The sequence below is a fragment of the Hippopotamus amphibius genome, chromosome 1, assembly GCF_030028045.1.
Source record: "Hippopotamus amphibius kiboko isolate mHipAmp2 chromosome 1, mHipAmp2.hap2, whole genome shotgun sequence".
In the NCBI taxonomy this organism is placed as follows: Eukaryota; Metazoa; Chordata; class Mammalia; order Artiodactyla; family Hippopotamidae; genus Hippopotamus; species Hippopotamus amphibius.
Window position 1 is genome coordinate 68132884 of NC_080186.1, and position 12920 is coordinate 68145803.

A 12920-nucleotide genomic window follows, 5' to 3' on the forward strand; every position below is an offset into this window, starting at 1 on the left:
ATTAAGATATGTTAGGAGATACATTACTATGTATGAAATAGATAAACAACAAGGAATTACTGTATAGAACAGGGAACTATAGTCAATATCTTGTAATAAAGTATAATGGAAAATAATCAAAAAAGAATATAGATATATATACACACGTGTGTATAACCAAAGCACTTTGCTGTACACATGAAACTAACACAATATTGTAAATCAATGATACTTCAGTTAGAGTGGGTGGAAGTGGCTGTTGGAGGCTTTAAGGTGGCTTTAAGGTGGCTTTAAGGTAGCTTTAAATTCACGCTGTCTTGGGAGCTTGCCCCTTTCAGCTGGAGTCGGGCTCCGCGCGACGGATGGCTGTGGACGTGAAGTCGCGAGCAAAGCGTTATGAAAAACTGGACTTCCTCGGGTAGGGACAGTTTGCCACGGTTTACAAAGCCAGAGACAAGAACACCAACCAAATTGTCGCTATTAAGAAAATCAAACTTGGACCTAGATCAGAAGCTAAAGATGGTATAAATAGAACAGCATAAAGAGAGATAAAATTATTACAGGAGCTAAGTCACCCAAATATAATTGGTCTCCTTGATGCTTTTGGACATAAATCTAATATTAGCCTTGTCTTTGATTTTATGAAAACTGATCTAGAGATTGTATGCCTGCTTTACAGGTTATAATAAAGGATAACAGTCTTGTGCTGACACCATCACATATCAAAGCCTACATGTTGATGACTCTTCAAGGATTAGAATATTTACATCAACATTGGATTCTACATAGCGACCTAAAACCAAACTTGTTGCTAGATGAAAATGGAGTTCTAAGACTGGCAGATTTTGGCCTGGCCAAATCATTTGGGAGCCCCAATAGAGCTTATACACATCAGATTGTAATCAGGTGGTATCGGGCCCCTGAGCTACTATTTGGAGCTAGAATGTATGGTGTAGGTGTGGACATGTAGGCTGTTGGCTGTATATTAGCAGAGTTGCTTCTGAGGGTTCCTTTTTTGCCAGGAGACTCGGACCTTGATCAACTAACAAGAATATTTGAAACATTAGGTACACCAACTGAAGAACAGTGGCCTGACATGTGTAGTCTTCCAGATTTCGTGACATTTAAGAGTTTCCCTGGAATCCCATTACAACATATCTTCATTGCAGCAGGAGATGACTTGCTAGATCTTATACAAGGCTTATTCTTATTTAATCTGTGTACTCGAATTACAGCCACACAGGCATTGAGCACCAAGTATTCCAGGAATCGGCCAGGGCCAACACCTGGATGTCAGCTGCCAAGATCAAACTGTCCAGTGGACGCTTTAAAGGAGCAGTCCAATCCAGCCATAGCAACAAAACGGAAGAGAACAGAGGCCTTGGAACAAGGAGGATTACCCAAGAAGCTAATTTTTTAGTTACAGAGAATACTGGGCAATATTCTACTGCTGAAAAGAATAGTGAAAAAGGCAAGATAGTAAACATTAATTAAATGCTTTAAAAGAAAAACTTGTAAATATTCTATACGTGTAAAATACGTAAAACTGGGTTATTTTATTAAATGTATTTTAAAACAAAAAAAAGATACTTCAGTTAACAAAAAGATATGTTTATATAAGAAAGATGTAATCATATTTATTGAATGCCTACTCTTTGTAAGGTATGATGCTGAGAATTCATTGTTTCACTTGATTTTCACAAAGCCTGGTAAGAACAGTCCTGTTATTTTCCCCATGTTACTGAAGCACTGAGAGGTGAAGTCAGTCCATAGGTTTCTATGGCTTGTGAGTGGTGGGGCAGAACCTGGAGTGAGTATTGGGTGGGGAGCAAGGATAAAGGGCAGTGTGTGTGTGCGCGCGTGTGTGCGTGTGTGTGCGTGTGTGTGCATGTGTGGTGGTGGTGGTGGTGGGGACGTTCTGATTGAGGAGGCTGAAGAGAGCCACCTGGAGGTGGATGGAAGGAGTGAGGTCTGCACATGAGGCAGGACAGTGACAGGTGGCCATGAGGTGGGGGGCAGGCAGCACAAACAGTGACACAGCCGTGCCAGAAAGCAAAGCATCCCAGGATGGGAAGAGACTGTCAAAATGAAGTGCCGCTGAACTTAGAAAACTTCAAATAGGTGACAATGGACTTAATGAGGCTTTACTGCACTAAGCTGTTGCTGTCACGATCACTTACTCCCTCTGCAAACACGTTAAAACTAAGGTGGCACAAATGTCGAGGGAGAGAGAATTGGAGTCACTCGGATTATTGCTACCTCATTGACATGTTTGTGCAAATATTCATACATTTCCCGTCTGCTTTTCAATTTCACTTCCTGAATCTGGAGCATTTATTTGCAGACCCACCTCCTTTTCACCAGAGGCAGAGTTTAGCTTAATTATAATGAACCTGGGTAGAAAACAGACGATTATGATTCCAGCTTCAGCCATACGAGAATGTTCATTTTGTTACCTTGCACCACACTTTTAAGTAAGAGTATGGGAATGAGAAATTTACAAGGAATTTTCAGCAATTATGACGCTCACAAAACCACGCACTGTTTCTTTTGCTAGTGTACTGATGGAAAGCTCTTTGGTGAGAGAATCACCAGGATCACAGTGTGCCAGGTGTGATTAGGTCAACGTGATGGATTTCTAGCTGCCCTTGAGAGGTGCCCCATCCCTCTTCCGTGTAGATTTCCCTCGCTTTATTTGCCTTCGATTGATCATAACAGCTGCAGTAAAACCCACTTCACCTTAATAAAAACGAATCAGAGAGGCTCATTCTATATATTCCAACCTCACTTGCCCAAGTGCTGATTATTGATCTGAAAACATGCTATGCCTTAGCCTGGTCATGTTTAGCTTTATTTCCCCATTCAAGTTTCAGTAACAGCCACCATTGCTGCAATAGAATTGCCCTAGCAGAAAGATGTGATCGCGGACAGGTCAGAAAATCTATCTTGGGTCAACAATTCGTCATAATGAAAATTGCAGGCTCCCAAGCTTGTTCACTGAGCAGTTAGCAGTTAGCAAAGAGAGCAATGCTTTCACCCCAATATATCAAATGCATAGGACTTGCTGACTCTCGTCGATAAACTCAATTTCTTCAGAATAGCTGATAATTATGACATTAAAAAATTGATTTTGCATAATCAATAACCACATAACCAAAGCCGATTTGGCTGTCATTGCTGTGAAAGGGAAAATGACTGGTTTGCCTCTGAATGCCATAGACCCCTGAAGAACTGTTAAGGAAGGTGAAACCCGAAAGCATCTAATTCTTTCCAGATGAGACATTTTGCCAGCTCCTCATTGTGAAGTGAGAAGTAGATATCTCGGAAGTGACAGCAAAATGATACCAAGGCCATGGCTACCTTTACTTTCCTTTTGCAATTTCCATCCTCTTCAAACCACAAAGTATATAGGTTGTTGAGGTCATTTTGCCAAGGACAGGAACCACAGAGCTATTCCAAGATGGGAACATCAAGCTGTGTGTTCTGCCTCTTATTTTATTGTGAACAATAAACCCTGTAATATTCCATTCTATTCAGTAGAGGTTTATTGAGTGTCCACATGTCTCTAGCTCTCTGTTAGGGGCACAGGTTCGTGTGATTTGTGTGCACCTTGTTTCTGTTCGTGTTTGAAAGTGCCACGGGGATGTTTCCTGGGGTAGGCATTTCGCTGTCAGCTAGATTTCTGCTCAACTCCATGGCTGTCATGGTGTGTTATTGTGTCATCTACGCTCTCACACAAAGCACAGACACCTGCAAGCAGGGGAGGTGTGATGCGGCTCCATGGAGGTGACTGATCCTCACTCTACAGGGCTGGAGAGACTCATTACAAATATTGGGAAATAAGATCTGACCTGGTAATCCCGTGCAAATGCATGATAAGTGAAGGACCCAGAAATTACAGACATTTTACAAAAAGAAAGATAAAAACTTTAGTTTTTATAGTCACTTAAAATAACCACTGTTATTATTTTTGCTACTTTAATAGTTATTCTGTACACACACAGAGAGGCAATACACACATACTCATACTTACAGGAACGCAGATATACCAGCTTGGCTGACTGTGGAACAAAGAGAAGGTCCTTTTAGCTTGGATAGATGAGGGAGGGAAGACGAGTAAGAGATGGGAGTAGAGAGGGAGGCAGGGACCAGCTCTTTTCTACACAGTTATTTGTCTGTGTGATCAAAGCCATTGGAGGATTTTAACAGGAGATTAATATGAATGGATTTGTATTAAGCACACAAACACCCACACACACACCCCCACACCCCCACCCAAAAACCTTCTAGCAGCTGAGTGAGAGTGGATTGTGGGATGGGGATGGGAAGACTATAACTAGGGATGCCATTTAAGAGACGTCATTAAAGTGGTTCTGGAGAATGATGATAATGGCTTGAACCAGGGAGTTCAAGCCATTACCCTACAGGGAAGCTTATTCCCATCATCTAGTAGAATTAACCTATTCCAAACATAAGTAACATATGGGCAGAATCCCCCCAGTAGGCTCCTGGGAAGAAGAAAACACATGTGAATCTTTGGATATTTTCATCAGGAACAAGAAACTCCTTTATCCTTGAGTGCCACTGGCAGGGTTGAGGTCAGAAAGAGAGAGGGAGAGATGAAAAATACCATGAGAGCTAAAAATAAGGAAGAGAATGAAAGGCGAGCCCCAAGGAGAGAAATTAGAAAAATAGACATCAAGAGGTTGTGAGTGGTAAGGCCATTAAAAATTTCTGCTCATTGGCACCTGTGACAAAAATCATCTACCTCCTCCAACATTGTCATTAGTAAAATTAGCTAATTGTTGGGAATTTGCCAAGAGTGGTGGAGTCCAGTGGCTTATTCATAGCTATAAGGGTTCTGTTCTCTGAACTATGGTGGAATCTTATTAAAATATGAAAATAAACAGCACAGGGTCTCAGCCAGGAGCAGTCACGCAGAGTAACAAGATGTCATCTCAGAATCTCAAAATAATTTTCCTGAGAGTTGTATGTAAAGAGCTTGATCTAGACTCTCTTTCATGAATTTACCTCTCAATTGAAGCCAATTACAAGTACAGAATCTGACTTTTGTAATTTCTCCTCACATCCTTTCTTTTCAACAGTCCCTTTATCTCTTCTCATGTATTGTTGGCTAATATCTTCTCCAGGGTGAATGCAAGAGAGAGGGGGAGAGAGAAGGAGAGATTTAGAATCTAAATGATTTCGTCTTCATTTATTTTACGTTTTATGCATTATTTTTATTTTTGGCTGTGCCAGGTCCTAATTGCAGCATGCAGGATCGTCTGCTGCAACACACAGGCTCCTCGTTTCAGTGTGCAGGCTTCTCTCTAGCTGTGACAGTCGGGCTCCAGAGCATGTGGACTCTATAGTTGTGGCACACAGCCTCTCTAGTTGTGGCCCTTGTGCTCAGTAATTGTGATGCACGGGTTTATTTGCCTCACCGCATGTGGAATCTTAGTTCCCTGACCAGGGATCCAACCCATGTCCCTTGCATTGGAAGGCGGATTCTTAACCACTGCGCCACCAGGGAAGTCCGACTTCATCTTCATTTAGATGAATGTCTTCTAGGTGGGCAGTGTGTGTGGAAATCTTATTTTGCCTGAAATGTCTGGGCTGTAATTGGGAAAGTTCTATATTCACAGAATAATTACTTAATGTAAAGAAAGACAGGAGAAGTAGAAAGAGCAGGCACTTGGGTGCCAGAAAGATAATGATTTGAATCCTGGGTCTGATATCTGTCCTGTGACCTTGTCAGTTTATGTAACCTCTCTTGGAGTCTTGGTTTTGTCATCTGCAAAATGGAGGTGGGAGTACCTGTCTTGCAGGGCTGTTGCAAAGAATAAATATGATCATTGTGAAAAATGCCACATACCCAACAAACAGTCTCCTCTTCATTGCTTTCTACCGCTTGGGCACACAACCAGCCTAGAACTCCTTCCCTGAAGCCTCTTTGTACATGGACGCATCTACACATATATAGGCAAAACACTTCCACTCGAAGATGGGTGATGACTTAGAGGGCAGGGTTAGGGAAGGTGGGAAGGAGTTGCGAGAGGGCGGGGATACGGGGATATATGTATAAATACAGCTGATTTACTTTGTTGTACAGCAAAAACTGGCACAACAGTGTAAAGCAATTATATTCTAATAAAGAGCTTTAAAAAATTTAAAAAATTAAATTTTTTTTAAAAAAACTTAAAAAATTAAATTTTTTTTTAAAAAAACAACACTTCCTTGCCTCTCTCTCGGTTGTCACCTGTCCTCTTGTCCACTAAATCTTGCTACCATTCCTTGGTGGATGGAGCTGTGGGATTTCAAGCTGTCAGCTCATTGGACCACAGTTTGGACCTGTCAACTTCATTATGGGCCATGTAGTATGTAAATAATGACACCTCTTGAAATATTTTTAATCCTTCATCTTGATGGATGCTTTTGTGTTTCACATTTGTCCTTTGAGTAAGAAGGAAACTAATAGTTCTTCCAGGTGACAGGGTAATTACACATCAAGAGCTGTGCTAGCCCCAAGACTATGCTGAGATATCTTGCTAAAGGAGAGTTTTTCAAAATCCCACACCTCTTCCTGAGGGTGTTAAGAGAAAGTAGATGCACTTTTAATTACACTTAAATGCTGGATCATCAGGGAAGTGAAAAATTGTTGCTGATTCAGCCCATTTCAGAATTTCCCAGAAGTGGAGGCTCGAGAACATGCCTTGGCCTCAGCACCAGGCTAAGCAAAGCCAGTTTGATGGTGTCTGGAGCTGAATTCATGCCCCATGTGCCCAGAAAGTCTCATAGCTAGAGGAAGAGATCTGGTTCATGGTCATGGTTCTATTTCCTTGTTTCTCCTCAGCATAATCTTATTTTAGTGAGATGATTCTGAGCTTCCCACATACCTACTGAGAAGTAGGGTGGCTGTAAAACACCCCATGAAAAGGACTCATCCAGGTTAATTTGATGAAGCCATGTAGTGTAATAGTGTATAATAGTAAAAGCTAACATTTATTGAGCACTTACTATGTGCCAAGCACTTTACATGCATCAATCCTCTCAACGACCTCTCAGTTTCCCCATTTTACAGATAAGTAAACTGATGCACTAAATAATTAAATGACTTCTCCAAGGTTATATAGGGGCTCACTTGAAACTGAACCTAGGCAGCCTAACTCTAAAATCTGTGCCATTAGCCACAACGCTATAATGCCTGATGTCGACCCACATACACAGTAGAAGATGCCCAATAGACTCAGAGCCAGGAAGTCTGGGCTTGAGTGCTGCCACGTGCTTGCTGTGTGCTCACAGGCCAATCCCTTACATTCTCTGATGCTTCGTTACAAGAATGATAATACTGCTTTCCCAATATCAGAGGAGAAATAACTCTTATGATTTACTAAGAAAATACTATGTTCAGGGTATTTTATATACAGTTTAAATACTCCTTTAAAGCATATGAAAGGGAGGAACAATTATCTCCCATTTGTGGCTTAAATTTTTAAATAACATGCACAAGACCTGTTGGATCAAAAGCTATCTGGATGCAAAGCCTGTACTCTTTCTAGGCTGTGTAAATTTAAAGGGTAAACCTGATTACGAGACTCTGAAACTGAGAGGGTCACACTCAAAATATTTGAGTCTGCACACACTCAAAATGTTTCTCTTGACCAGCCACCTGCTGTTCTCTGTCTCCTCTTGCTGCTGCTGTTCCTTCACTTTGCCTCTTATTTGTACCATTTAGTGATTGCTCACTACATGCCAGGAGCTGTACAATGCGCTTTGCATCTTTTAATACTCAAAATAAGTCCATAAAGTAGGATTTTAGGGCTCTTTTCTAGGTTGTTCACTTGTGAACACACAAAGGAAGAAAGGAAGGAATAACAAGAGCAACAAGTAACATTTTATTGAACACTTAACTATGTGTCCTTAGAATTTTATGTAGGTACTATTCTTCCCTTTTTAGATGAGAAAACGGAGGTACAGGGAGATAAATACCAAGCCCGAGTCAGGCAGTCTGACTCCTGATCCAATAGTCTCAGCCATGTTTCATTCTCAAGCTGCCTCCTCAGGGTGAGTAATTTAATTCTCATTTGCCAAAGAGGAGATTGAAGCTCAGAGGAGCTGACTTATGACACGCACCTATTATGAGTCAGAGCTGTGATTCAAACTGAGCTTCCCTGACTTCGAAAGGCCATCAGTTTTGTATCGTACCATGTCGCTTCACTAATCTGTCCTTCAGTCACTGAGGTGTGCAATGTTTCCAGAACTTCAGTTTGAAAGCCACTCTGTGACACCTGAAGCCACATTTAAATAAATCTTCTGAATGTGACGCTGAGACTTAGATGATGTCCCTTTGCCTTTGGCACCACCATCAGCTCTATAACTTTGGAGGCAAAGAAAGCTGTGGGGTAAAGCAACTCAGTGGGTATCAGACTGAGATTGAATGGTGTGATGTGGGACCCCTATTCCTTTGGTACAAATGGTCCGCCAGACCTGTAGTTATACCTTAAATGAGGCATGATCCCCATGAATGTGTGAGAGATACTTTAATAGAAGAGCTTTCCCTGCTGCTTAGGGAGAGTGGCCTCATCCTACGACATCTCAAACAAAACACCTTTCTGAATCAGTTATCTACCCCAAAACCTAACGGCATAAAACTACAGTTTTATTTAGCTTGCAGTTCTGTTGGTAATTTGGATAGGACTCAGCTAGGTGGTCTTCTGGTCTGGGTAGGGTTTGTCTGTTTTCAGTTGGCCCCTTCAAATGTCTGGGGCCTCATCTGGGAGGTCTGGGACTGCTGGGGCCCTCCTTCAAAAGGTCTCTTGTCCTCCAAATGGCTAGTTTGAGCTTGTTCACACAGAGATGGATGGGCTCCTAGCCTGAGAGCAAAAGCTGCAAGGTCAAGGCTGGAAACTTGCACAATGTCATTTCTGATACATTCTGCTCATTATAAGCAGTTATACAAGTTGTAAAGTCAACTAGTATTCCTAGGGTGAGGAAGGAGATTCCACTTCTTGGTAGGTGCTGTATGGCTGTATGGCCATATTTGTAATCTATCACACTTTCCTTACTTGGTTCCTTCTGCATGGAAATTTCCCAGTTCTTTTCTGTTCATCAATCACCACAAATCTGGTTCATTTCAGGGACTCAATCTCACTTGAAGCCTTCCCAGTAACACAGACCATTTCTATTCCCTTCTGGCTATGGTAAATAATTTAAATCATAATTATATATTATCTTTTATAGTTCTTTATGTTGAATTATTTTGTTCTGAGTGAATCTTGCCACTCCTGATTTCTTCTTGCTGGCATATGCGTGATAGAGGTTTGTTCTTCCTTTATTTTCAACATTTCTATGTCATTTTACTTGAGGCACGTTTCTTGTAAATAGCACCTACCAGAATTTTGGTATCTCACCTAATCTCAAAATCTTTTAATGGGCATATTTGATGCATTTAGACTCATAATTCTTTTTTTATCTTCATCTAAACTGCTTTTCTTTGTTCCCTTTGCTTTTCTCCTCAGGAGTTTTGAAGTCATACATCTTACCTCTTTCCTCATAGGGGTTAACTTTATATTTTCTTACATGTATTTAATCTCTATACACCTCCTTAGTCTAACCAAGACATTTTAGCATGATTTACAACTCCCCTAGCCTCTCTCATGCTTATTGAAATAACTTGGGATTTAGTTCTAGATAGTTATTTGTCCCCATTAATCCGGTACCCTCCTTGGAAACCAATTCTTTAAATTGATATTAATTTTCACCATATATTTGTATGCAACATTAAGGAAAATTGATAAATGAAGACAAAAAACTTTGTATACATAGATACACTATGCAAAGTTCAAATTCCTACGGGTGAGAAATTTGATATTTTAATATATTTTTTCTTCTCATGTTTATAATTAATTTTATCAAGGTATAGTTCACAAATAATAAAATTCACCAATTTTAAGTACAGTAAAATAAATTTTCTTAAAAATTGAAGTATAGTTGATTTACAATATTGTATTATTTTCAGGTGTACAGCATAGTGATTTGGTATCTTTGCAGATTATACTTCATTTTAAATTATTACAAGATAATGGCTATAACTCCTGTGTTATAAAATATATCCTTGTTGCTTATCTATTTTGTACCTGTTAACCCCATACCCCTAACTTGTAATGCAATAAGTTTTGACAAATATAAATAGTTGTGTAACCACAACCCAAATCGAGATACAGGCTTACCTCCCTCAGAGATATTGCGGGTTTGGCTCCAGAGTGCCACAATAAAGCGAATAATCCAATAAAAGGAGTCACACAATTTTTCTGGTTTTCCAGTGCATATGAAAGTTATATTTACACTATACTGTAGTCTATTAAGTGCACAATAGTATTATGCTAAAAGAACAATGTACAGGAAAACAAAAGGTAAAACACAAAACAAAACCAATATACAAATCTTAATTTTAAAATACTTTATTGCTAAAAAATCCTAACCATTATCTGAGCCTTCTGCAAGCTGCAATCTTTTTGTTGGTGGAGGGTTTTGCTTCCATGTTGATGTCTGCTGACTGATCAGGGAGGGTGGTTGCTGAAGGCTGGGGTGGCTGCAGCAATTTCCTAAAATAATACAACAATGAAGTTTGCTGTGTCAATTGACACCGCCTTCCACAAATGATTTCTTTGTAACATGAAATACTGTTTGATAGTATTTTACCCACAGTAGGACTTCTTTCAAAACTGGAGTCTGGCCTCTCAAATCCTGCTGCTGCTTTATCAACTAAGTTTTTTATTATTCTAAATCCTTTGTTGTCGTTTCAACAATCTTCAAAGCATCTTCACCAGGAGGAGATTTCATCTCAAGAAACCACTTTCTTTGCTCCTCTGTAAGAAGCAGCTCCTCATCTGTTAGTTTTATCATGACATTGCAGCAATTCAGTCATGTCTTCAGGCTCTACTTCTAATTCTAGTTCTCTTGCAATTTTCACCTTATCTGCAGATACTTCTTCCACTGAAGTCTTGAACCGTTTAAAGTCATCCATGAGGGTTGGAATCAAGTTCTTCCAGATCATGTGAATGTTAATACTGTGATCTCTTCCCATGAATCCCAAGTGTAGTGATGAATCCTTTCCAGAAGGCTTTCAATTTACTTTGCCCAGATCCATCACAGGACTCACTGTCCATGGCAGATATAGCCTTTCCAAATACGTTTCTTAAGTAACAATACTTGAAAGTAGAAATTACTCCTTGATCCATGGGCTGCAGAATGGACGCTGTGCTAACAGGCACAGAAATAACATAAAAATCATTGTACTTCACTATCAGAGCTCTTAGGTGACCAGGTGCATTGTCAGTCAGCAAGACTGTTTTGAAAGAAATCTCTTTTTCTGAGCAGTAGGTCTCAACAGCAGGCTTTAAATATTTAGTAAACCATGTTGTAAGCTGATGTGCTGTCATCCAGGCATTGTTGTTCCAGTTATAGAGCATAGGCAGAGTAGAATAATTCTTAATGGCCTTAGGGTTCTTGGAATGGTAAATGAGTGTTGGCTTTAACTTAAAATCACCAACTGTGTTAGCCATAGCAAAAGAGTCAGCCTGTCCTTTGAAACTTTGATGCCAGGCATTGACTTCTCCTCTCTAGCTATGAAATTCCTATTTGGCATCTTCTTCCAAGATAAGGCTGTTTTATCTACATTGAAAATCTGTTGTTTAGTGTAGTCACCTTCATTAGTTACCTTACCTAGATCTTCTGGATAACTTGCTTTAGATTCTGCATCAGCATTTGCTACTTTACCTTGTACTTTGGCTTATTAAACCTCCTGAACCAAGCTCTGCTAGCTTCAGACTTTTCTTCCATAGCTTCATCACCTTTCTCAGGCTTAATAGAATTGAAGAGGGTTAGGGTCTTGCTCTGTATTAGGCTTCGACTTAAGGGAATCGTATATCTGGTTGGTTCTTCACCCAGACCACTAACACTTTCTCCACATCAGCAAATAAGGCTGTTTCACTTTCTTATCATTTATATGTTCCCTTGAGTAACACTTTTCATTTCCTTCAATAATTTTTACCTTGCATTCACATCTTAGCTAGCTGTTTGGTGCAAGAGGCCTAGGTTTCAGCCTATCTCAGCTTTCAGTGTGCCTTTCTCACTAAGCCTAATCATTTACAGCTTTTTATTTAAAATAAGAGACATGAGATTATTTCTTTCACTGTAACACTTAGAGGCTATTGTAAGGTTATTAACTGGCCTAATTTCAGTATTGTTTTGTATCAGGGAACAGGGAGGCCCAAGAAGAGGGAAACAGATGGGGAAAGGGCCAGTAAGTGGAGCCATCAGAACACACACATTTATTAAGTTCACTATCTTATATAGGCATGATCCATGGAGCCCAAAGACAATTACAATAGTAACATCAAAGAACACTGATCACAGGTCATCATAACAAATATAATATAATTGTGAGAATTACCAAAATGTGCCAGAGAGACACAAAGTGAGCAAATGCTGTTGGGAAAATGTTACCAATAGACTTGCTTGATCAGGGTTACCACAAAGCTTCAATTTGTTAAAAGTGTAATATCTGCAAAGTGCAAAAAAGTGAAGTGCAGTAAAATAAAGTAAGCCTGTGTAGAACATTTCCATCACCCTGAAAGTTTCCTGTGGAATGCTTTGCAGTCAGTTCTCTCCATCCATCCTCCATCTCCCTATGGTAGCTTTATCAGAAACCAAGTGACCAGGAACTCCCTGGTTGTCCAGTGGTTAGGACGCTGTGCTTCCACTGCATGGGGCCTGGGTTCAATCGCTGGTCAGGGAACTAAGATCTTGCAAGCCATGCAGCACAATGAAAAAGAAAAAAAGAAAGAAAGAAAAGAAAATCAGTCACAAAGAAAACAAGGGACCATGCACAGATGGGTCTAAGTCTGGACTTTCTATTCTATTCCAATATTACACTACAT

At 40.0% G+C, this 12920-nt stretch overlaps 1 protein-coding gene and 1 pseudogene across 1 annotated transcript in view; one reads left to right on the forward strand and one right to left on the reverse strand.

Annotated features, from left to right (window-relative positions):
• Positions 1-269: 269 nt before the first annotated feature.
• On the forward strand, positions 270-1495 carry LOC130860801 (cyclin-dependent kinase 7-like; annotated as a pseudogene).
• An 11257-nt stretch (positions 1496-12752) lies between these two features.
• Positions 12753-12920, reverse strand: part of ST6GALNAC3 (ST6 N-acetylgalactosaminide alpha-2,6-sialyltransferase 3) — a 636206-nt gene continuing 636038 nt past the window's right edge. Inside the window, exon 4 of the mRNA XM_057715919.1 lies at positions 12753-12785. Within this exon, the coding sequence (XP_057571902.1) occupies positions 12779-12785 (7 nt within the window). The 3' untranslated portion in view covers positions 12753-12778. The remainder of the gene's footprint in view (positions 12786-12920) is intronic.